This window comes from Bubalus bubalis, chromosome 3 (genome assembly GCF_019923935.1).
Source record: "Bubalus bubalis isolate 160015118507 breed Murrah chromosome 3, NDDB_SH_1, whole genome shotgun sequence".
In the NCBI taxonomy this organism is placed as follows: Eukaryota; Metazoa; Chordata; class Mammalia; order Artiodactyla; family Bovidae; genus Bubalus; species Bubalus bubalis.
In genome coordinates, this window is record NC_059159.1 from 524,133 (window position 1) to 549,698 (window position 25,566).

The 25,566-nt window shown below is 51.5% G+C and overlaps 1 protein-coding gene and 1 long non-coding RNA gene across 9 annotated transcripts in view; one reads left to right on the forward strand and one right to left on the reverse strand.

Annotated features, from left to right (window-relative positions):
• PRKCA (protein kinase C alpha) overlaps positions 1 to 25,566 on the reverse strand; it is a 294,769-nt gene that overhangs the window by 80,727 nt on the left and 188,476 nt on the right. For 7 of the 8 annotated variants that reach the window (XM_025279320.3, XM_025279318.3, XM_025279319.3 and 4 more), the window contains 2 exons: positions 6,575 to 6,686; positions 2,782 to 2,910 (listed from right to left, as the gene is read on the reverse strand). In XM_025279320.3, coding sequence (XP_025135105.1) covers positions 2,782 to 2,910; positions 6,575 to 6,686 — 241 coding nt within the window. The remainder of the gene's footprint in view (positions 1 to 2,781; positions 2,911 to 6,574; positions 6,687 to 25,566) is intronic. The other variant, XM_044938474.2, reaches the window with a different exon arrangement.
• LOC123332484 lies at positions 20,565 to 23,906 on the forward strand. The gene is made up of 3 exons (XR_006549246.2): positions 20,565 to 20,706; positions 21,270 to 21,394; positions 23,770 to 23,906. It is a non-coding gene; the product is annotated as an uncharacterized LOC123332484 (long non-coding RNA).

The window sequence follows — 25,566 nt, forward strand, 5'->3', positions numbered from 1 at the left end:
AGTTATTTCCCTTAGTTTGGCATTCTATATTTAGGCCTGAATTTCCTGCACACAAATAACAACTGTGCTTTTAAATCAGATTTGCTGTGGATGGAATGTTTGTGCCCCCACGTTTGTATGCCGAGGCCCTGACCCCCTGGGGATGCTGTAGGGACGGGGCCTTGGGGTGACGAGGTCGTGAGGAGCCCTCAGGGTGGGAACGGTGCCCTGAAGGCTCCACAGCACGGCGCCCTCCCCTGCCGCCCGCTGCCCGCTCTCAACCTCTTCTCTCTCCCCTGTTCCCTAAGTGAAGACACAGCCAGGAAGCAGCCGCTCCACGCCAGGAAGACGGTTCTGTCCAGAAACGGCCAACACACACCTTGATCTTGTCTTTCCCGTCCTCCAGAACCAAGAGAAATTCAGTCCATGGTATTATTACAGCAGCCTTAGCGAAGACGAGATTCCAATTCTTCCTGGTACCGTCATTAAAATATCTCGACTTCTATCCATTAAACAGGTTTCCATTAAACTGACGATCTGTGTGACTTGGGGCAAGTTAAATTCTTTGTGTCTCAGTTTCATCCTCTATAAGGATAATAAATTTCTGCACAGGTTTAAACAGGTCCATCAGGTAAAGCGCTTCAAAGGTGCCCCGTGGTGGGAAGCGCCCGGTCACCGAGCTGCTGCTGCTGTTAGTACTCAGGGCCGCTGAGCTCATGGCCCTGGAGCTGAGCACTTCTCTGCACGAACCAGCAGACCAATTCCCGAGTGACGTGGCCGGACTACAGCCAGAGACGCCACTGGTTGGCTTTCATGCGTGAAGAGTCTCTGACTCAGTGCGGGTGTCTCCCCCGAGACGGTTCCACAGTCAAGCTCAACTCTTGGCGACGACGGCGTGATCGGCCCCCCAGCCCCAGGAGGCTCGCCTTGCTGTCCCCGTGAGCTGGTCTTTCTCCTGCACCGGGTACTGTGAGCCGCCCCAGTGGGGCCCCGGTGCCACTCCTGAGGCTCGGCGGAGCCGGGCCCCTCAGGCAGCAGGCTGGGAATGATGCGGCCAGTCTAGCGCGCACGGCCTGGGGTCTGTGTTCAGAAGCACCAGGACTGGGAGCAACCCATGGCCAGGTGGTCCTGCCTGAGGCGGGGCCGAGACCCTCCCGGCTGAGGTCTGCCTGCTCACCTGCGGGGCGGGGGCCACCACAGGGCTTTCAGGGCAAAGGACAGGCGCTCTGCCTTACTCCGTTCCATCCCTCACCGCTCAGTGCGTCTCTGTTTTATGGTGATTTTCTCTGAAGCTGTACGCTCCCTGCCTCCCTATGGGACTCTGGCAATGGAGGAACCTTAGTAGAAGCGAGAGAGGTCAGTGAGGGACTGCAACGGTGTGGCCGGCTTGTGCACCAACCCCCAGGGTCCGCCTGCTCTGCGCCCAGGGGCCCGGCCATCAGTCAGAGTGGGCCCCCCAAACCCCGCAGCATCAGTCCAACCAGAGGGAACGCAGGTGAGAATCGCACCCCCATGTGCAAGGATGCAGGTCAGGAGGTTCTGAGAAAATAAAGCAACTTCTCTGAGACACAGTCACAGGGAGCCCATGTCTGCCGTGGGGACTTTACGCACGGCCCCATGCTGGTCGTCAGCTGCATGTGGTTTGTTTCATGAGGTCACCCAGTGGCAAAGTGAGGTACCCTACCCTTGCAACACCTTGAGACCCTCTGATTTTCCCTGAATTTTTATCTGACAGGACAGCACAGGGTAGAAAATTTGATTAGTTTTCAAAGAAAAAAATGTAAGCAAGTTCCCCAAAGTAAGCTCTCTCTGGGACAGCCTCCCCCACCCCAACTCTTTCCTTCAACAGACCCTCCGAGTCTTTTATTTTTCTATAAGATCTTCTGTTATTTACAATAAGAGTCAGTCAGCTTTTCCGTTTCTGTGATAGCCTAGAATTCCTAAATACAAATGGGAACACAGTCCGTGTGCTCATCTCATGAGAGTGGATGTCCTTGTCCAGGAGGAGGGCGTGTCCGTCGGGTGGGACACGGTGGGCCCAGAACAAGGAGGACAGCGGCTGCCGTCTGGGATTCCACCCTAACTCAGCTCAGTGGGCATCGCAGCAGACACGTCTGGTCACTCTGAGGCCCCGGGGCTGAGCGTGGATTTCGTGGGAGCCCAGAGGAGAAGCTGTGCTGTGACAGTGTCCACCCAGACACGGCCCGAGGGGGGCGCCCGGCCGGGGACACGGACGTGGAGCCACCGTGGCCGGGCCCTCGTGGGTAAGCGCTGCGGGGGGGTGATGGCTGGAAGCGCAGGGCCTGGGGTCCCCACTCATGCTGTGAGTCTGCAGGACCCCGTCTCCCGGGGCCTCGGTTTCCTCTTCTGGAAAATGACGCTAGTGATCGGGCAGTTGTGAAATGTAATAAATTAATCTGTGTGCGCTTCTCAGTGCCCCACGCACAGCAGAGAAGTGTAGATACCCCAAAGCGCTGCCGTTATCATCACGGCCCCGTCAGGTCATCACAGCCCGACGCCCCGAAACACCTGACTGCCCCTCACCTGCCCCCACCCAGGCTGCACCTTCCCCAGCGGCACCGTGCGCCACGGCTTCTGGTGGCCCATCCCCAGGGGTCAGCCGTGCTCTCGGAGCCCTTCTCCACACGGTGCTCATGACTCGCTGGACGCCAAGTGTCTGTGAACCCGGGAGACAGGTGCACGTGAGCCAGCGGCTCCGTGTCCATCCCAGTCTCGGGGCCGGCCTCCCTAGGTCTGAAGGCCTGCGGGCAGCCCAGCCGCACCGCGGGGGAGGCGCCTCACCTGCGACGTGCAGCTTTTCATCCGTGACCTCGGCCTTCAGGTAGATGCGGCCCCTCTTCTCCGTGTGGTCCATCCCGCAGAGGCTGGGCACGTTGACCACGCACTGCTTGTGCACGTTCATATCACAGGCTGCGGGTGAAGAAGGCAGGGGTGAGGCTGCGCGCGGCCTGGAACCACCCCCGCTCTGTGTTGTGGTTGCGTGAAAGAAGCGGAACTGAGCCACCCTCTAACTCGATACTCTGCTGTCGTGCGTCGGTGACATAAAGAACTGCTAGCAGATGTCCCTCACAGCACAGGCTCCTGAGAGTGACACATCCCTAAAATACTCCATCCATGTCTGTCCAGCCGCAACTGAAGCAGACCACCCCCGCCTGGTCTCCCGAACGTGCCTACAATGTTAACAGCAAACAAAATCCAGGGACTAATGAATACTTTATGAACAGCGAGGCAAGCAATACACACATTTTAAATGGGATTCTTTCTGCCGAAGAATTTCTTATGCCTTCCTGAGAATTTGTGGGGCTGAGTATATGATATTCAGAAAATGTTCTTTTCCTCAGCGAACTCTTTATCTCCAAGGAGGCTTACGTGCATTGCTTTTGTTTGTTGTTGTTTTTAAAAGAACCTGTGATTGATATTTTAAACCTATCCTCAAATATTTAAATATTATTCTGCGTAAAACAAATACACGCCTGACTTGATAAGGCATTCCTCACCAGCGGACATTACGTGGTCAAGACACGGAGAGGACTAAAGATCAGTCTTATTGCGGAGAACTAAAGACACCCCGGGAGAAGGCGCTGGCGACCCACTCCAGTGTTCTTGCCTGGAGAATCCCAGGGATGGAGGAGCCTGGTGGGCTGCCGTCTACGGGGTCACACAGAGTCAGACACGACTGAAGCGACTTAGCAGCAGCAGCAGCAAAGACACCCTGAAAAGAGTCCTGTGCACGGAGCTCAAACATAAGACGCTGTGCAGGCGTTCCTGCTGCGCTGGCCGTGCACTTCAGGCTCCAGAAGGCGCAGGTGGCCCTGGAGCCCCCGGGCACCACAAGGCTCTTCTGGCACTTCAAGGTGCAGCCTTCTTGGTACTCTCGGTACTCTCGGTATTCTTGGTACTCTCGTTTTGAGTGCTTAACTCCTCGGTCCGTGGGACTCTCCAGGCAAGAACACTAGAGTGGGTTGCCATTTCCTCCTCCAGGGGATCTTCCCGACCCAGGAATTGAACCCTCAGCTCTTGCATCTCCTGCACTGGCAGGTGGGTTCTTTACCAGCTGAGCCTCCAGGGAAGCCCATTTAACTTAAACACGATGAAGTAAATAGCAAGAAGCATTGTAAAGCACAGGTCTCAGTCACACAGGGCTCTCGAGAAGCTGTGCTGTGACCTGCATTGGCCACCTCACTTGGGCAGAACTTGAAGGAGTAAAGGCCAGCACCTCTGGGACAGCCATGGGCCCAGGAGGGCAGTGGAGAAAGGACCCAGGCTGCGTCCTGTGTCAGCCGCATCACTCGGAGCTGGTGCGTCCTGGGAAACGCCTGCTCCTGCTCTGCCCGCTGCGAGGTGAGCCTGCAGGGGGCAGCTGACTCCCCACCAAGCAGGGATGCCCACAGCCCCATCACATTACAGGGCGCAGGAGCGTGGGGAGAGGGAGTCTCCGCCGTGCAAGTCAGGGGAGGGGTCTGGCCCCCGACCACCAGCTCATGTTCCTCCTGCTCCAGCATGGAACACAGACAGCAGCCCAGAGCCCCTCGCAGCAGCCCAGAGACACAGACAGCAGCCCAGAGCCCCTCGCAGCAGCCCAGAGACACAGACAGCAGCCCAGAGCCCCTCGGACTCCGAGGAAAAGAATTAAAGACACAAGGCAACACACTACTCGAGTGGGAGCACAGTCCATAAACAGAATCTGAAGCAGAATCCTAGCATATAAACCAGGGGCATGTTATTTTATTAGCGTGCGTGCGTGCATGCTAAGTCACTTTAGTCGTGTCTGACTCTGTGACCCCAAGGATGCAGCCCGCCAGGCTCCTCCGTCCATGGGATCCTCCAGGCAAGAATGCTGGAGTGGACTGTTATTTCCTCCTCCAGGGGGTCTTCCTGACCCAGGGACTGAACCCGCATCTTACATCTCCTGCACGGGCAGGCAGATGGATTCTTTACCACTGAGCCACTGGGGAAGCCCTTTTATTAGAATACATTTGGCTAATAATTTCAAATCTATACCATTTATTTACTATCAGGACTTTCCTGTTAACCATTAACGTCCTCTGATCCTAACACAACTGTGAACCGAGCTGCTGGGGACGCTCGGTGGAGGCTCAGCTCAGCCTCGAGGATGCACGCATTCCTGGCCTGTGTTAAAGTTGGCAGCACCCCCAATCCTGGTCCACCCAGAAGAGCAGAAAGGTACAGCTGGCACCCCTGTTTAAGGGCACGGGTCACAGTCCTGGCCAACATGGGCGAGGATGCAGCAGGAGACACGTGGCTTGTTCTGCCCCCTGAGTCAGTGGGCATCAGTCTCAAGGTCACCTTCAACTTGTTACGGTCGAGTGCCTAACACAGCCGAGTATTCACTTTTGCTCCAAGTTTTACCACAGTCAAAAGTGTATTTACAAACGCACTTAGAATCCGCACTAGCCCGGAAAGTGATCTCTTTGGAATCTGACAATCTCTGGACGCACAGGAAACCACCAGCCCTGATGACCACAGAGGTTTCTCAAAGCTATTAGGGTCCAGGGCTCAGGAAGGTGAAGCCTGTGTTCTGAGAAGCTACCTGCCTCCTCCGTAAAGTTCACACAGTCTGCCTTATATGTACAGCTGACCCTGAGCGACGTGGGTTTCAACTGCACGGGTCCTCTTAGACATGGATCCCTTCCCGAGAATTACACGGTTGGCCCCTGTATCCGCGGAGGGTTACCACGGATACCGAGGGAAGATGATGCAGGCGCTTGTCTTTGCTCCATGTGGGGACAGATGAGGCTGTGGGGCACAACAGCAGCATTATCGAGTGACAACATGCTGATTGTACCCAAACTCTTCCTCGTCTGCTAGAAAAATAGGCTCGTCATTACCTTCTCTAATTACCTTCTCCTGCCCTAAACATAAAATTTTATTGAAACAAATAAATAGCCTGGGGGGATCTCATTACATGAGATTAATCGAAGCAAAGAGTTTCCATGAAAAAAATAGATGTCTTTCTCTCCTCCTGCAGTTCGTGCTAACACACACCGAACAAGAAGGGAGAAGGGGGGCGGGCGGGTGTCTTCCGGGATTTCATCTCTCACTGGCCTGGCAGGATCTGATCTGCCCATAATTATCCAAGATGAGGGAACTTAAAGCAAGCTCCTGTTCTTATTTTCACTGTGGTTTTGGCTCCAAGGAGAGCCCACTGGATTTTTCCACAGTCCACCCACTAATTGGAGACACGGGCGGATAATGACTGTGGATGCTCAGCTCATCTTGAAGCTGAACCAAATGTGGAATCTGGGGGTGGGGTGTCTTCTTTCCACACGTGGCATTTGCTTGGGGGTTCGACCAGCCTGCATTTAACAGGGATTGGAGATTCCTACCATGAAAACTGGGGACAGCACCAACTGCAGGAAATCGGGTGCTTTTTTGGGTTCATCATTAGGCAGGGAAGTCGTCTGATAAACTAGAACCTCGCCAGTGGAGGGATTCTATACTTCTGTAATTGAGCCCATATCTGAATGAAATCTACCGATTTTCTGAAAGGTTCCTGAGCATCACAGGGCCCTGCTGGCTCCTGGCATGCTGCAATAACAGAAAACATACTCACTGTCACATTTCATCCCCTGGTGGATGAGTCCGTAGAGCAGGGAGCCGCAGTGATCACAGAAGGTGGGGCTGCCGTACGTGTGGATCTTGAACTTGTGCTTGCTCCTCGGGTCCTGCAGGGAGAAGCGGTACACAGGCCGTCAGCCACGAGAAGACCAGCCAAGCTCAGGCCTGCCCCTCCCGTCCCCACGGCAACGGTCCAGGCCGCCCGCCTGGGCCCCGTCCTCTGACGTCCTGTGACGGCGGGGCTCCTGCTCTGGGCCGGGCACCAGACACCTGCACCTCCTCTCTTTCCAGGTGTGACCTGCACACGTCGGGCTTTCCACCAGAACCACCGCATCTGTAGCCAGAGCCACCAAGGGGATCAAGGTGCCCCAGGCGAGCAGAGTGGTTCAGACCACATGGTTGTGCGTGTCCCCAGGGCCCAGCGTGGGTGGAAGCACAGCGGGCCCAGAGTCAGGGTGTGTTCGTGAGGCTGAGCTGAGTGACCCTGCACTCAGTCAGCAGAGTTTGGGCCACTTCCTTTTGGACAAGGTTTCCAGAAATACACGTAAGACCAGACACGCACCCAAACCAGCACCATTTCCCAAGCACCATATGCATCCCAGATGGTAAAGAATCTGCCTGCAATGCAGGAGACCTGGGTTCGACCCCTGGGTCAGGGAAGATCCCCTGGAGAAGGGAATGGCAACTCACTCCAGTCTTCTTGCCTGGAAAATCCCATGGACAGAGGAGCCTGGCGGGCTACAGTCCATAGGGTCGCAAAGAGTCGGACACGACTGAAGGACTCACACACACACACACACACACACACAGATGCTAGTGATCTTCAAAGTCTTTAGATTTTACCAAGTGCCAAGACTTTAACACTGGTTCTCATCTGAGAGCTTTCAGAAATTCACTCAGAATGAGGCTCTGGCTCCTAACATTAAAAAAAATTTTTCTTTTAAGTATTCGCAACACATATTTTTCGAAGCAAGAGCACCACTGATTTTATAAATAAAGTTTTACTGGAACACAGCTGTGCTCATTCCTTGACATCTTCTCTGTAGTTACAATGGCTGAGTTGAGTGACAGAACCCTAATGACCCACAAAGGCTAAACACTAATTGGCCCTTACAGAACAAGTCTGCCAATCTCTGCTTTAGGATGGTGCTGTCTGAAGTATGGTCTCTATGTGGCATCATCATGACCCGGAACTTGTTAGAAATTAAATCATGGAGCCCGTCCCGAGACCAGCTGAATTAAACTCCAGGGACAGGCTTCACCACGCCCTGCAGGTGAGCCTGAGGCTGGCAGGGACATGAAGGCGGGGAGCCCCTGCTTTAGAAGGTTTCCCCACAAATACTGAGCGAGTACCTAAGATGTTCCAGGCGCATGTGTGTGTCTGTGCTTGAGGCAGGGCACTAGTTTATTCGGAAATGTCTCTTGGGGTCAGAGAAACCAACACCTTCCTTGGGCAGTTACTTTCCTGGCCAGTGGCAGCTGTGAATGTGGTCTGAAGCCGGGGGCTTCACCTTTTACCAGTTCTCCCAACATCCCAGGACGCTGGACAGAATATCACAGGCACAGGCTGGCGTCAGCGCTAATCCAAAGTTCCCAGGACGGACGGTACAGCCTGTGTCCCACCACGTGGAGAGCAGCGTGGAGGCCAGGGGGAAGGACAGCCTGTCGTCCCCGCAGAAGGACGGCGTCAACCATCGGCAAGAGATAAATCCAGCCTGGCAGCTCCCACACAGGCCCTGAGCCTGGGCGCACGGCGGCCCCAGGCAGCTGTCCTGCCAGCCGGCCGCCACATGGATCTCTGTTGGCGTGGCGCACGGGGACTCGCTTCACTTTTCAGGAAGACCCGGGCTTCCTCCTGCAGGCTCTCACCTGGGCAGGTGCAGGAGGGGGGCTGCCTTCCTGAACACGGCGGGAGGAGACCAGGAGTCCTCACACCCTAAAGTCCACGGGCAGCCGAGGACCGAGCCTACGCCGGCAGTGACAGGGACAGCAGCACCGCCCCCTGCTGGTGGCCGCCCCTGCACGCGGGCGCTTTCTCACAGCCGGCATCTCCCCTATAAGAGCCTTTACAGGGTTCTGGAGACCTTCGATCTGCATCCAGCCTTGACACAAGCTCAGCAGCCTTGGGAAAGTCATGGCATTTATTCACAAGGCAGAAATAAAGCCACCGTCCTAGACGGGGAGTGGGACTTAGGGGACAAACGAGAAGGGCTTTGCAGCCTGAGAAATGTCGGGACGGACACAAGGAAGACGACTTCCAACTGTAACATGATCATCAGTCATAAAAGAGGTTTCCTAAAGCACAGGGCTGAATTTGCCACTGGACCAGAACAAGGCTGGCAATTAAGTATTAACATTGTCTCCAGGCTTCCTGGAAACCAAAGCAAGAAGAGAAAAGAGACAAGCACAGTAGGTTCTCCTGGGATGGCAAGGCCGCCTGTGTGCAGAAACCTGTCTCGGCATCCTCTAAAGTCATCTCTCATCTCACATGCAGTGGGCCGCCAACACACGCGTGTGAGAGGAGCCTGCAGGTCTTGAACAGAGCACTTTCCACCCTGTTCACTGGGGACGCCCCACAGTTACCCACACAGAAGTGATGGGAAGTCCGGCCACGCTCGGTGCCACAGACACGCGGCTGGTCTACACACCAAAGCTGCACTACCCCGAGGCTGGCACCATTTTTTTCATTTCATGCAATACGTGCAAATCTTACTTTTTATTTCTCCAGGCACTGGCAACCTCTCATTAAGTGGAGTGTGAAACCCGCTGTCATATGTCACAAGCCTGACATTATATTATAATGAATGTGGGAAACGCTCCGCTCAGATGCTCTGTCGTCTACACCTTTGGGGGAGAAGAAACGTTTTTGACTAAACCAATTTTCATAGGCACTGACGAAGCCTAACCTAGAAGTCTAAATCTAGACCTCTTAGGAAAAAATAACACAGGAGAATTTCAAGTTCTGCTGGAAGCATCTACTAGCCTGCTTTTCCATCTTAGTTTTATAATGTAGCAACATCGTTGGAAAATTTCTCAGCATTTCTACCAGGACCATCAAAGTCATCACCATCACACTGTAATACATCCAAAGTAAACCCGTGGGTCTCCAGTGCATAGTATTTTGAGGCTGATGTGCCTTGCATTTCCAGGACATCTTATTGAATTATCTGTAAGCATCCAGAAGGCGTATTCTAGATGAGTTTTAAATTGCAGGCTTCCAGGATGGAGACTCATCTAGCAATGTGCAATGTGAAACCTCTAGAGGAGTTAGAAGCCTTCCTTCCCCAGGAGGAAGGCAATCAATGATACTCTCTGATGAAGATGTTTATATTCGAATGGACATCCCTTCAAAAGCCCTTTTAATTTGGTGAGTGAAATGATGGCAGGCTTTTGGCAGGAGGTCACCCTGGCGTGAATGCCCCACAGCTTTCTCAGAGGACGGAAGCGGCCGTCACTGAGGGCTGCAGTTCAGGGTGTAGGAGCTTCTGGAAAAGACTGTTGTTCAGTGAAGCCCTGGGGTGGCCCTTGCTCAGCCGCCCAGAGCAGCAAGGCTCCTTCAAGCCGCTCCCTCTAAGCACCAGGAAGGTCCCTGCTCTCACCATCTGATGTGTTCTCATGAGTCACACTTGTGAGCTAGGCTTGGGTCTAAATGTCACCCACGCAAGCAGCACCAAAAACTCAGCTCCAAGGTCTAGCATTGTTTTTGCGATCTTACACTTCTTGGGAAGCAGGTTTTTGTTTTTTAAAAAAACAAAAACTCTATGACTTAAAAAATTCTTATTTAAAACTTTTTGTTAATCTGAGAGTACTATCAAAACCAGATCATCAGATGAAGGTGATTTTACATAACCAGGGTATGATTCTAACCATTACACCGGACATCGCGTGTTGGGCAAGCAAGCCTCTGACAGCCCTTCTCAGGCTCCAGGACCGGCCTGCTCACACACCCTTGCACACAGTAGGTGTACAATAAACAGTCTTTGAGGTGAAATGAAGAAATTGATAACTAATTAGGGGGTGTGTGTGTGTGTGTGTGTGTCTCAGTTGTGTCTGATTCTTTGCAACTCCACGGACTGTAGCCTGCCAGACTCCACTGTCCATGAAATCTTCCAGACAAGAATGCTGCAGTCGGCTGCCATTTCCTTCTCCAAGCTAATTAGGATATTCCTTATCTTTTTGATGAATAATATTTAGACTTTGTGGTTTGAGGGCTTCCCTGGTGGCTCAGATGGTAAAGAATCTGCCTGTAATGCAGGAGACCCAGGTTTGATCCCTGGGTCAGGAAAGAGCCCCTGGAGAAGGGCATGGCAACCCACTCCAGTATTCTTGCCTGGAGAATCCCATGGACAGAGGAGCCTTGGAGGCTGCAATCCATGGACGTGGATTGTAGAGTCGGACGTGAATGAGCGACTAACACTTTCACTTTTGTGGTTTGAATACTTGCATATTTTAAGCATCTTATTTTAATGTCAGAATTTCAAACTAAACCATCAAGGATTCTTTTGGAATTTGAAAACTGTAATTAATAAATGTTTCTATATGTCAGGTTTTCCTGAGACAATGGCGATGTATAGAGGCTATTACAAAGTAAGGAGATGCTGGTTATATTATAGCTTTTAATTAAGACTTCCGTTTTGCTGGCGGCTGGAGGATCCCGTGCCGCACAGCGATCCCATGTGGATGCATTCCCAGCAGGCTGCTGGACCGGAGATGCTGCAGACAAGCCCCTTCATCACCAGACACAACAGCTCTCCCTCGAATGGGCTCGTGAACCGGCTGAACTATCGCCAAATAAATTCAGCTGGGATCCGTGGCAATTTGGATGACGTAGATAATGTATGAGTTCACTTTTATAACTCAAATGTTGTAGACAGGCTCCTCTCACTGTTACCACTGAAGCTAGTCTGTCTCCTCACTTCCCCAGAGGCAAGCTACTTGTGTATCTACCGAGAGGAGAGCGGTTTGACTGTTTTCTCTCTGAGGCTCATTTGTTACCCGGTTTTTACATGGACGTCATTATGTTTTATGTTTCCCTCGGTGGCTTGCTCTTTTCCTCAGACAATACGTCTTGGAGACCTGTCCGCGTTGTTACAGAGAGACCTAACTCATTTGATTTAAGTATTCCCTAATATAAGTAAATTATGGCGTATTTAGCCTTGCTGCTAGAGATTTTTATAGAATTGTTTTAAAGAGTGTGCCTCTGCACATTTAATGGTGACAGCATCTTGCATAGCCGGGCAAAGAACCCGTAAGAATCTTCCTGCCAGCCAAGCTGAGTTTGACAAAGTGGTCCAACTGTAGATGTAAATGTTATTCATCAGAATAAAATGGGGCTTTGAGCGTGTGTGCTCAGTCACTTCCGTTGTGTCTGACTCTCTGTGACCCCACGGACTGTACCCTCCAGGCTCCTCTGTCCGTGGGATTCTCCAGGCAAGAATACTAGAGTGGGTTGCCATGCCCTCCTCCAGGGGATCTTCCCATCCCAGGGATCGAACCTGCATCTCTTACGTCTCCTGCATTGGCAGGTGGGTTCTTTACCACTAGGGCCACCTGAGAAGCCCGCGGTTTCATTAAGATAAAAAATTAACCATCACCAGAGATAGAAGATCCTTAGTTCTATTTTAGAGCAGGACACATTCAGCAAGGCTGGTGGGTCCCTCATCCTCCTACAGGACAGAGCAAGCGGTGGGTGCAAGAACACAACCCCCCCACATATTCCTGAACCTCTGGATTGATACTCTGTACACGGGAGCTCATGGGTGTTCCTCCAAGGATATAGCATTCGTTTTCTTTTCCTAAAGTCAACCTGACTCCCTAAGGAAAAAAATCAACTTTTTGTCTGTCTTACAACCCACGTCTCCTGTGTCTCCGCCACTTGTTGGTGGATTCTTTACCACTTGCCACCTGGGAAGCCTGCCTTCAATGATGGTGTCCTTACCAAACTGCAGAAACAGGATCAAAATCCAGGAACGGGTGCTGGTACGATGCTGCTGTATGGATTTCACCAGTATTTACACGGACTCACTCGTGTGTGTGTAGTTCTGTGATCACATTCACGCTCACGACATCAAATGACTCTAGCCCCACAAAGAAGCCCCAGCACCATCTGCCCCCAGAGCCAACCCTCCCCGACCCTAACCACTGGCTAGCACCCGTCTATTCTCTATGAGATCAGCTTTTACAGCATTTTTGAAAGCACCAAATAATATTTGTTCTGATGAAGGATTTGCTTAGCTCCAGTGCCTCAGTCTGAGAGGAAAACAGACTAGGAACCCAAGAAGCATCTTAATTATGTGAACCCTTGCCAGTTCTCAACGGCTGTCTCCTAAAAAAAAATTCATGGCCAAGTTTAGAGGACTATCTGAGACCAAATCAGAGACACACAGAGACACATTTGATTTCAGAGTCTTGTTTCATTTAGCAAAGACAGAAGCGGGTTGATGTTCATACGAGGAGCCCCGGCCGACGCTTGAGATGGGGTGGGACGCTCCTACACGCAGGACGTGGTGGAGGTGGACAATGGGCGGGGAGGGACACTGCAAGGATTTTTGTCAGGGACTCCAAAAGGCACAGTGTTACTTGCAAGAAGGCTGGGTTTCGGACCTCCCTTTCAGACTGGAAGATTCGCAAGCAGCTGGTGTTTGTTCGACTGATTAAACACAGCAGAGGAGGCAGAAACTGCATTCCTGCCTCTTTCCTGCCTGCGGAGTCCACAGGGGGCACGCAGGACGTGTCCTTGCCCCGCAGCCTCGGCCTCCTCGCCCACGCAGCTCGGTGCTCCCAACGGTCACGTCCCAAGAGGCTGTCCTCTCCAAGCGATGTTCCATGTTCACTTCCTGACATCTGGCAATCTCTCTCCTTACAACCTTAGTTTTTTCTTAATGTGCAGCTTATCGTAAAATATTATTAGTCACCGTTATTAATTTTCAATTGTTTATTTATATATTCACTTATGTAAATAAAATCATTAGTTAAAATAAAATTAGAAAATAGAAAGGAAAATTATGTACTTGGGGTATGCTTCATTCAAAAAGGACAGTGTATGGATTTGCGTGTTTTCTTAAGAATCATATAAACAGATAGGTCTGTCTTTTTTTTTTTTTTTACTTTTTTTAATCAGTTCCTATCAAACATTTTTCGATGTTGTTAACTAAAAAGCAATATCACATTACACTGCATGGAATTTCATCATGAGGCTGAACCCCTTCTGATCTAACCCGTGCCCAGCTCCTGCTCAGGTAGGGTGCTTCCAGCTTCACTGCTATAAACCGCACTGCCACCGGGGCCCGCGAACACGCAGCGCAAGAACAGCAGTGCCCCCGCCCATCTTTACTCTCTCCCGAGTCCCTTTTCCAGTCCTGGAGTAGAAGGAAGATACCCCTGAACTCCACGAGAGGGAACAGCGTGACATCAGGGAAGGGAGGTCGGAGGAGATCTGACGGCTGTCCCCGTCGTCACTGTGGGAGCAGACGGGAAGCCTGCCGATGCCGTTCCCACAAAGCCGCGTTTCAGAGCCGGTGGGGCCCTCGCCCTCACCATCAGCTACTCCGGAGAAGTTAAATCAGGCTTGGATTTTATTCAGCCTCAGCGACACGTGCAATCCGAACATTCCGTTCGTTCCGGAAGGCGATTTTTCTGTTATTCTGGATCAAGCCCACGGCATTCGACAGCCAAACTGATGCCATTTCACAAAAAAATCTAATTGGTGCTCAGAAGACAGCATGTTCTGTACACCGAGACATTTCTACAGGAAGCCCACCCCTCACCCCAGGAGACTTTCTCATGATGGACAAGGAGACAGGGGTTTGTTCATCAGCCCAGGTCACCCAGCGCAGCGCCCACTGAACTAACTGCCAGCTATGTGTGGAGCGCTTGAAATGCGGTGACTTCTACTGAGGACCTGAGTTTTTGTTTATTTTAATCCATTTAGATTTAAACAGCCACAGGGGGCCAGGACTCAGAGAACACCTTCCTAGAGACGCTGAGTTCAAGCACACGCTCCTTTCTCCTTGTTGTCCAGTCGCTCAGTCACATCTGACTCTTCGTGGGCCCATGGACTGTGGCACGCCAGGCTTCCCTGACCTGCACTGCCTCCCAGAGTCTGCCCATACTCGTGTCCATCGAGTCGGTGATGCCATCTAACCATCTCGCCCTCTGTCACCGCCTTGTCCTTCTGCCTTCAGTCTTTCCCAGCGTCAGGGCCTTTTCCAATGAGTCAACTCTTTGCATCAGGTGGTCACGATATTGGAGCATCAGCTTCAGTCCTTCCAATTAACATCCTTTCTCCTGCTCTTCCTCCAAAGCATCACGAGGGCAGAGTTACCAGGGGGGGCTTTCAGACCTTCCGAGGGCAGCCGGACAAGCTGGCCTGTGACTCAGGGGCTGGACACCGCCCTTGAGCTGGCCCTTGGACGCTTGTCTCACGCCACTGCCCGACGCCAGGCTTTCTGCCCCACATCAGGTCTCAGGTGCTTCCGTCCACATCCACTTAGTACTCACGCTGCCGATACACTGACCGACTGAGCAACAACAACCAGCCGATGTATTGTCATGAATGTCATTAAGTGTATTTTTAGAGAACTTTTTCTTGATGTGGACTCTGAACTTGGTTTCAAATCTTTGCCAAGTTTTAATTCAGGGAACACAGCTGAGGATCAGCAGTTTAAAGACACACCTGAACCGCAAAGTCATTACCAAGAAAACGCCAGCTCATGGGCCTCAAGCACTCAGGTATTTCTTGAGTTGGCTCTGTTAGGTCTGAAGACTGCAGCCTCAAGATTTCATTGACTGGACAGTTCAATTCATCTAAAATTTCAGGGAAGAAGAAGCCACCTTTCTTGAACAGCAAGATCAGCCTGAATTTTCTCTACGGAACTTCCAGTTCCTGGACAGACGGTCACTTCCTGCCTGGAGGTGGGACGGCGACCTCACAACGAGACGCGATGCAGTTCCCTCCGAAGGCGGAGCACACTGGAAACTCTCTTACAAGGGGGCGCGCTTTTTCATCGTCTCACGAAGCCAGGCCGCGGTGAAGAGGGGCCGTCCAGAGACTGGCCAAGTGGCTCTCCAGCTTCTCCCCGTTTCACCAAGTTTTCAAGAGTCAGGGACAAGCGGGACGGGTGGTGTCTTGTCTCTCCTGCTGCCGTCCCGGGATGGGGTGACTTGGCGCTCCCGGGAGGCTACATACTCTGCTCTGGGAGACACCAGTTCATGAGCCTGTTCTCAACAACCTCTGTGGCCACTGAAAGGAGCGTGTGACGGTCTGGCTGACTTGAAAATTTTTTTAATTACCAAAAAACAAGGCTATTTTCTTCAATATTTTGGGCTGTCTCTAAGGAACAACTACTCACATCTGCATTGCCGCCTCCCTCACATTATAACCTCGGAATGAGCTTAGGAACAGGTTAAGAAAAATCCTCAGCTCCTAGGTATCCTACGGGCAGCTTCACCCCCGAGTTCCTTCCTTCCCTTCTCAAGGTTTCACAGGGACTCTGAACACGTCTTAGAACCTCTGCTTGGTGAGGTTTTGCCAGGACAGGCCGAGCAGGGAGAGGAGGGCTGCGCTCTGCCCACGCCCAAGGCTGGAGGACCTGGCCGGCCGGCCATCCCCAGAGGGCTCTCAGTTCACAGATGAAGATAATGATACTCTTTTGAGGGCTGCGTTACGCCCTGTGTTGCATATACAAACCAGCCTTAATGGGTATTTAAAAAATTTCCCACGGGGAAAATAGGCCCTGTGAAAGTGCCAGCATTCACCTGTCACTTCCTCCCGGGAAAGGGAGAACCGACAGGCCTGCCAGCGGCGCCAGCTGCCGCTCAGGTTAGAAGCACTGACGCTTCTCCCACACAGCTGGCACCCTCAGACCTGCGGCTCCGGGGAGGGGTGCTGCCCGAGGAGTCGAGGGCCGGCGGGCTGGGGAGCGGCCGGGACAGAGGGACCACCGTCTGTTTCTTTGCATCACCCTGTCTGGCAGGGTGTCCACCTTGGCTAGACACAGCGCAACCTTCATCAGAGGTGCCCGGCTGCAGCCACCTTGCTGAGAAGCACAACGTCAGCCATTCTGCAAAGTCACTCTCCCCACCCTCCGCCCTCCGACCTACTCAGAATACATGTCCTGGAAAACTGCCGAGACTGGAGGGCCTTTTAAACCCATAAAGCCTTCCTTTCTCAGCTCCCGAGGGAAGGGTGTGTGATATTGGGGCTAATTGTGCTCAACGGGATCAGCTTCACTCATATGGCTTCCCTTCCTTGCCCATTTCCGAGGGAGAGTCTAGAAATAGGGTTCTAGAAATAAGAGAGAATCAAGATGATGGACAGATGGACAGAATCGGCGCAGGGGAGAGGAAGGAAGCGTTCACACCTGCAGTATGGGGGTCTGGTCTCTCCAGCTGTGACCTCTCTCGAGCTCTTCGGTAGGGACTCTGTCACTAGCTCAGCCCATGTCCTCGAGGAAAGCGGACACACAGTGTCCAGAAAGTGAGCTTCCCTGGTGGCTCGGATGGTAAAGAATCTATTTACCTGCCAATGCAGGAGATGCAGGTTCGATCCTTGGATCACGAAGATGCCCCAGAGAAGGAAATGGCTACCCACTCCAGTATTCTTGCCTACAGAAGTCCATGGACAGAGGAACCAGGCTAGAGTCCAAAGGGTTGCAAGACTGAGTGACGAACACCCCCGCTTCACTTTTTGGAAGCTAGAGGCAGACGGCCTGGGCTGGCAGCCCCAGGCCAGCCCACACATAAGCCACCCACATGGAGGCCACAGGCGCCGGGGGCAAACTGTGGCCTGCCCCCTGGTTCGCCATCAAATCTGCTGTTCTAATCAAGATGGTCCTGTAGCTCCCGACGCAGGACATCGGCGGCGCTGGTGTAGGTCAGATCATGGCGTGAGGCTCCTGGTGACAGTTGGACTGGGTGCTCCTGAAGAACGAAGATGGGCCTCGGAGCCAGCAGGAGCCAGGAGAGGGGCAGACCCGAGGACCGGATGCGCACAGGAAGAAGCAAGCCCGCACCAGGCACGGGAGGCACGGGAGGGCGCGGGCTGCCCCAGGCCGCCCCTGTGCATCAGGCCGAGATGAGACGGCACCCAACGTCTGTGCCTTTGATCTCGGGCTCCTCATATATTTCATCAGGAAGAGGCCAAGGAGAACACCGTGTAATGCATTTTGTGCCACTTTTCCAGAGGCTGTGGTTTATAAATGTTCTGTGTTAATCAGAATGATAAATGAGGGAACTTAATTCAAAAAATGTTTTGTATCATAAGCTGTCCAGGCCTGTGTCCCCGTCTCACTCGGGCCCCCAGCCAGCTGCAGGGAGGCTGGAATTCCTGCTTCTGGACTGAGGCTGACCGTGGTCCTCCCTTCAAAGCCCCTGGTCACTTCCTTGGGCCCCAAGAGACCCTTCACAACCCCCCAACCCCTGCCTCGCTCCTGCCTAAACTACCAGGCACTTGGCTCTTCTGCAGATCGATCTCTCTGGAACACAAGCTTATATCACTCATCGTTGTTGTTGTTCACTCGCTAAGTCATGTCCGACTCTTTGTGACCCCATGGACTGCAGCACGCCAGGCTTCCCTGTCCCTCACTATCTCCCGGAGCTTGCTCAAACTCATGCGCACTGAGTCAATGGTGCCATCCGGCCCTCCCAGCCTCTGCTGCCTGCTTCTCCCAGCCTCTGCTGCCCGCTTCTCTTGCTCCATTTCCCCGGCATCAGGCTTTACCACAGTTGCAGCTGACTAGTTAATGACCTGAGAGACGATGGCTAAGAGCAAATGTGCCTCATTAACGTGCATCCTCCAGCCAGTGGTTTCCATCAACGTGCGGACGGGCTCTGGGGGCTGGGGACAGAGGTGCTGTGCGCGCGGCGGCTCCCGGCCCAGCCTGGGCGTGAGTCATGGAGGTGGACGGAAGCGGCCACTGCGCCTTATTCACAGGTGGCTCTCTACTTAAGAATGGGCTGTTTGAAAAATCAGCAAGGCTGTTGTTCTAAAGCAGGATGTTTATACCCTGGAAACAGGGCTCCACACATAGCTCACTTCCCAGATCAGACCCTCTGACCCCAGTGCTACCTTGAGAGCCCTGCAGACCATAATCCCATGATTACATAAACCAGACAATGCCGGTTACCACCTGAACACCAGCTGCTTCTCACCTTGGTCACAGATTCCCCATTTTAGCTGGGCACACTGAAATCCATAGTTAAGGAAAACATTTCTCCAGCATTTAAGTGTGGTCATGAGATAAATGAGATACAAGGGAAGGGTGACATGGACTTCCTGAAAAGCTGCTTAAAGAGAGGTGCCCTTTTTGCCCTTTGGGTGGCATGAAACACCAATCCGAGGGCTGGAGCTTCAGCAGCCATTCTGGGGCAGAGGGGACTATGCATGGAAGCCATGGACTCGGACAGTATAGCAGATAGACCTTGTTCCTGAAATCCTTGTTCTATAGAAATGCTCCATAAACCCTGCCTACTGCCTCTGTATTCTGTTCACGTGGAAAGGAAACAAATGCCCTTATTTAATCTGCTGTTATTTGAGATTTTCTATTGTATACAGCTGCATGCAATTCTTAATGGTACACCCATGAATAACAATATCTTTATGCAAAGACGGGACATCTGCTATACATCGACCCCTAAAGCCTCTCTGGCAATAATGACAAAAAGAACATGCACATACCTCCAAAAAAGCCAGAAAAGAAAAAGCACAATAAAAGGAATCGACATTGTAGGGCACTTCATATTTGACAAGCATGGTGTTAACCACTACAATGCTAGCTCAGCTGGTAAAGAATCTGCCTGCAACGCAGGAGACCCCAGTTTGACTCCTGGGTTGGGAAGATCCACTGGAGAAGGGACAGGCTACCCAGTCCAGTGTTCTTGGGCTTCCCTGGTGGCTCAGCTGGTAAAGAATCCCTGGGTTGGGAAGATCCCCTAGAGGACGTCATGACAACCCACCCCGGTATTCTGGTTGCAAAGAGTCAGACACGACTGAGCAACTTTCACTTTCACAATGTTGCACAAGGTAACTATGAATTACTGCTTCCTTTTTACAGACGAGGAAACTGAGGTTCAAGTAGCTTAAGACTGTGCCAAACCAGCTCTTAAATAGCCAAGTAAGAGCTAGTATGTGGCATGAGACAGACATAGATATGGTAACAAGTAAGACATGGTAACATTTTTAAGATCCTGCCAACAAATTTAGTAAATTGAAATTATATGAGAAGCTGGAATAAAAAGAAGGTGCTGGTAAGGAATCTGCTTGCAATGCGGGAGACCTGGATTCAATCCCTGGGTTAGGAAGATCTTCTGGAGAAGGAAAAGGCTACCCGTTCCAGTGCCTCTGGCCTGGAGAATTCCATGGACTGTATAGTCCATGGGGTCGCAAAGAGTTGGACACAACTGAGTGAGTTTCACTTCACGCTGACCTAATTAAATGAGATAACACAGGTGAAGGTGCCTACGAAGCAGTAAATACTCCTAAGACACCAGTTCCCATCTGAATTTCTTAAAAGCTCTTCCTGAAATGCACAAATACATACCACCACTGCCATCCGAGTTTCTAAGATAATCTTAGACATATCTAAAATACATCTTATCAGATTATTTTGTTTGGGAGGTAACATACATGGAAACCTGCAATCAGTTAATTTAAAGAGTCGTACCTACATAACAAAGTGGCTAGGTTTGTGTTCTAGGTTGAATATAGCAACCCAATGACATTCTACCCGGATCCTCAGAAGGAGACCTGATTGGGAAACAGGGTGTTTGCAGATGTCATTAGTTAAGGTGAGGTCAGCCTGGGTTAGGGTGGGACCTACATCCAATGACTGCTGTCCTTATAAGAAGAGGAGAGACAGGCGGGCACCACAGTCAGGAGGCAGCCAAGAGACAGGGGCGCAGCTACACGCCAAGGACGGCTGGGGTCCTTGAAACCCGACGGACGAGGGAGAGCCTTCGCAGGGAGCGCCTTCGACGTGGACTGCCAACCTCAGGGCCGTGGAAGCACACCCAGGCTGTTTTAAGATAGTAGTCTGTGGTGATGCCGCAGCGCGCGCCCGCGGAGACAAGGGGCCTGCAGACAGACTCAGAGCGTCAGGGCGCACTGACTGACGGGAGGAAGACGCTGAGGTCCACGCCGGTGTGTGTGGAAGACAGCCCGCCCTCCCTCTCCCCCTCCCCCCCCCCCTCCTTCCCCTCTCTCCCCCGCCCCGTCTCTCTCCGTCCCTCTCCCTCTCCCCCTCTTTCCCCCTCCCTCCCTCTCTCTCCTCCTCCCCCTCCCTCCCTCTCTCTCCCCTGTCTTTCCCACTCCTTCCCTCTCTCCCCCCTCTCCCCCTCCCCCCTCCTGTCTTTCCCCCTCCCTCTCTCCCCCTCCCTCCCTCTCTCCCTCCCTCTCTCCCCCCCCCTTCCCCTCTCTCTCCCCCTTCTCTCTCTGTCCCTCTCCCCCTCCCCCTCCCCCCTCCCTCTCTCTCTGTCTTTCCCACTCCTTCCCTCTCTCCCCCCACCTCTCCCCTCTCTTTCCCCCTCCCTCTCCTCCCCTCCCTCTCTCTCCCCCTCCCCCCTCCCCCTCCCTCTCTCTCCCCCTCCCCCCTCCCTCTCTCTCCCTCCTCCCTCTTTCACTCCCTCCCTCTCTCTCCCCTCTCTTTCCCCCTCCTTCCCTCTCCCTGCTCCATCTCTCTCTCTCTCTCCTGTAGACTGCTATGCAGCTGACCTCTAGTTCTGCCCCTGACCACTGGACTCAACTCTTGAGACTGTACCAGATTCCAGGACACTGGATGAGAACTCCAGAAACCAAGGCTGAATTTCATCTGTTACTGAGGTGAGAAAATGCATACATCAAATATACCAATAAACAGCCACTAATCAGATTTGGGGACAAGATTTGATTTTATCCTGGAACTATAAGCAATCCTTGTACACAATTGAAACTTATGTATATTTGCCTAATTCTAAACTTTATGTTCTATTCTTCTGAAATTAACATAATCAAGTTTAGGATACTTATGTTCAAAATACCAAATGAATAAACATGACTTCATACATCCTCTATAGTTTTACAAGCCTGTGATGAAGAAACGCAATTATGATCATTTAAAGACAGAAACAATAATTTCCTGCAACTGTTTGTAAGAAAAAAAAGTGTTTTCTTCCCCTGGAAAAATTCACAATACCACAAATGAGACACTTATCTCTTGAGCTTCCATATAACCTAGTTTCCAAAAACCCCTAACAGAATCAGTGAAATAGTCTCAACTGCACATGTGAGTTTCAAATTTATATAACACTTTTATGAAAAATTCACAAATCTCAAAATGTTCTCAAAGTAAATCGGTTACCCCACTAATTCAGCATTCCCTTCAGTAACTCAGTACCTACCCTAATAGGCTATAAAAGGATTCAGAATTCTATATGTTATATTTACTATATTGACACAATCAAAATCAGATTTCTCCAACCACCAAATGCTCCTAAAACTCCAGTACACAGAACTACAGGTCAATCACTCTGTTCTTGTATCTCTTTGGTGTTTAAAACATTTGCTATTTATTCATCCATTTTCTATTCACATGGAGACATGTGCTTAGAACAAAATAAGTACTGCACTCTTTCAACTCGACAATGAAAAGATAAACACCCCAAGTATAGCATGAGCTGCGGCTCTGAACAGACGTTCCTCCAGGAGCCATATAGTGACCAATGAACACATGGAAATGGTCAAAACCCTCAGCCAACTGGGATCTAACGCCTGGTGATCTGAGGCGGAGCTGATGTGGTGATGAGAGAAATAAAGTGCACAGTAAAAGTAACGCACTTGGATCATCAAGAAAGCACCCCTGGCAACCCCGTCCATGGGAGACACTGCCGTCCACAGAACTGTCCCTGGTGCCAAGAAGACTGGGACTGCTGTTCTCAGGAACACAGCTCTTAGAAATTCAGAGTCTGTTTATAAAACTGTTTTTTAAATGCTTCTTAAAAACTGCATTATAGAGTAAGAAAATGAAGAAAAAAAATTTCCAAGAATCCCAACCACCACCACTCGATCACTGCATCACTCCAGTATATTTCTTTTTTGATAGTTTAAAATGTGTCTCTTTAAGTTATACATATGTTAAAATCTTACTTTTTCATTTAATATTAGATGAATTTAGACATGTTACCATGACTTTAGAATAAATTTCAAGTGAATGCATACATGAATTCATGCATGGGCATATTCATGCATATAAAACCCTGTATTTCTGGTCTTAGATTTCTAAAGGAGTAAAGCCACAAGATTTCCAGAGTTCTTGATATATATTGCCCTGTGCTAGCTAAGAGTTTATGATGCAATCTTAAACATGGAGAAATACTGCTGATGCACTACCAGCAACTGATAACTTGCCTTTTTAAAAGAGCTTTTTGCTGATTAAATATGAGTAATGACATTTCCTGTTTTTAACTTTACTATCTTTGTCAGAACATTTTCTGTTTATTTTTAATTATATTCCCTCTATTATGGGCTTTCTTTTTGAATTATTTTGCCAATTTGTCTCCTGGAGTCCTTAAATTTGCATGAGGTCTTAACTAGCCTTCTTCAATTCTACTGTTTCCTGGTTTTTCCTTGGTTCAGCTTTATTATATTTAACCTTCCATCTCTCTTAAGTTTATTTTCATGCATGGTATACAATGAGTGTCTAAATTCACTTTTCTCCCAAATTACTAATGAGTTTATTCCAAATGATTTATTGAGCAATCTTTCACTTATCATTGATAAGTAGCAGATTAAACAACAACAGTTAAATTCAGCATCCTTGTTTTTTTCTTTTTTTCAACTAAGGCCAGTACATGCTTGGAAAAATCTGGGTGGCATAGAAAGAAGAGATCAGAACCTCATCACTATTAACTGATCTCACAGACTGATGACTGTGCTCACACGCTGAAGTGCACACACGTGCACACGCATGTCTTTATACACGGATGCAGGTACAGCTGCGAAAGGGAAGGAGGCACTTTGAGAACAAATAAGCTGCATAACAGTGCTGGCGCTGGAACGCCAGGCTCGGTCTGGGTCTGACCAACACAGTTAAAGCAAAGCGGTGCCTCCACCGCGCTCGCTCATATCTGTTCGCCATCTGCCGTAGATAGCCGGCTTGAAGCCCTAGATGTCAAGCTTCCCTGCTCCTCCTGTGTCCTCATGTCTCTTCTTCACTACAGGGGGCGCTACGGCTCTGCCACTCACTCACTGGCTGACTCAGTGCTGGCTGAGTGCTTACGATGTGCCAGGAACGGTGATAAATGGTGCAGCAACAAGCCCACCGATAACCACGGTCTCATCACACTCTTATGTGGATGGTGACCCCCCACCCCCTCCCCAACGCCCTGAAACAAGACGGTGTCACAGAGGGTGACGTGGAGCATCGAGGTGGACCTGGAGACCGCAAGCAGCAGCTGAGTGTCCCTGGACCTCAGCGGGGAGGGGAGGTGGGCCCAGAGAGGGAAGCTTTGCCAGCCACCTCCCCGCACAGGGATGCCGCTCCCACTCTGTGGCCCTGCCAGGCGCACCACAGCTCCTGGGGCATCTGTGCAGCTGTTTTACCCTCTGCTGCCAGGGTCCACACACGGGCATCATGACCTCAACCTCCACCCAGGACCCAGAGGGCACCTGGCGTCTGTTACATAAAGGGAGTCAGTCCTGAAAAGATGCCCAGGGAGTCTCCTCTTAAAACGCACTCGAACGGCACTGCCGTTTCCATCTATGAAAACCCACATTGACTCCAATGGCCTCTGGGGACTTGTTGGTCCGCTGAGAACCGTCTCTGGTGAGAAAGCCGTTGATGGAGACAACTCAGCATACCTGTTGGTTGGCACTCTCACACTTCAGGCACAAAGGCAGCGGGGACGGGCCAGCAGAGGCCACGTCGACTATGGACCCTACAGTGGGTGTGCGGTTGGTATCTGGCGGCTCCTGGAGCCTCTGCCGGCTCGATCTCAGGCTTAGAGCCACAGCGAGCACACCACAGCAACCAGAAGTTCGTGGCAGGTGCCGGCCCAAACCCTGCGTTCATTTACTGGATCCTACCAACAAACAACCTGCGTCCCCTAGAAAGGTTGACCAGCCCATTTGTCTGGATTCACCCAACAGATGAGGAGTCAAACGTAATCTGTCCAAGGATAAGAGAGCTCACGCTGAGGTTCAGGAGATACTGAGTCCAGACTCCAGCGCGAGCTCTGCTGTAAGTTCCACACTGAGCCCCCACGAGCTGCTCGAAACCCAGGGGGTAAGCACATCCTCCATTTCACAGAAGAGGGCCAAGGGTAGGGCGCATCCCCCCCTCAAGGCTCTCACGCTTTTTCAGAGACCAGTCTGAACCCTCACCTCCAGCACTGGGAACCGTGACCTGCTGTGGAATAAGGTCTCTGCAGGCGAGCTTAAGGACCTCACAGGGGCCCCTAAACCCAATGCAGGGTGTTCTCGGAAAGAAGAGGAGGCTCTGACAGGGCCCCAGGGGAGAGGGAGGTGTGTGGACAGAGGCAGAGACCGGGGTGATGCTCCACAGCACAGAAACACCAGGAGTTAAGCCAGGGGAGGAAGGAAGCCCCCCACACCCCGTCCCCCTGCTGCCCACCCCCTGTGCCCCCATCCCCCTGTGCCCCCATCCCCCCCGCACCCCCATCCCCCCCCCCGCGCCCCCATCCCCCCCACCCCACACAGCCTCTGCAGGGGGCCTGGCCCAGCTGACGCCTTGATTCTGGACCCCCGGCCTCCAGAGCTGAAAGAGAATGAGGTTCTGTTCCTTTCTAAGCCGCGTGGTTGGCAGTGATGTTTTACAGCTGTCCTAGGAAACCAATGACCAATTCACCTGGCAGATCTGCTTGATGCCAGGCCAGAACCAAGCGGGCAGGAAGACGTGGCGGGAGATTGGGGCCCAAACGTACTGTTTTTTCCTTTCTGCCCACCCACAGACTTCTGCTTTGAACTCAACCCAAAACCAGCCATAGAGGTTAGCAGCA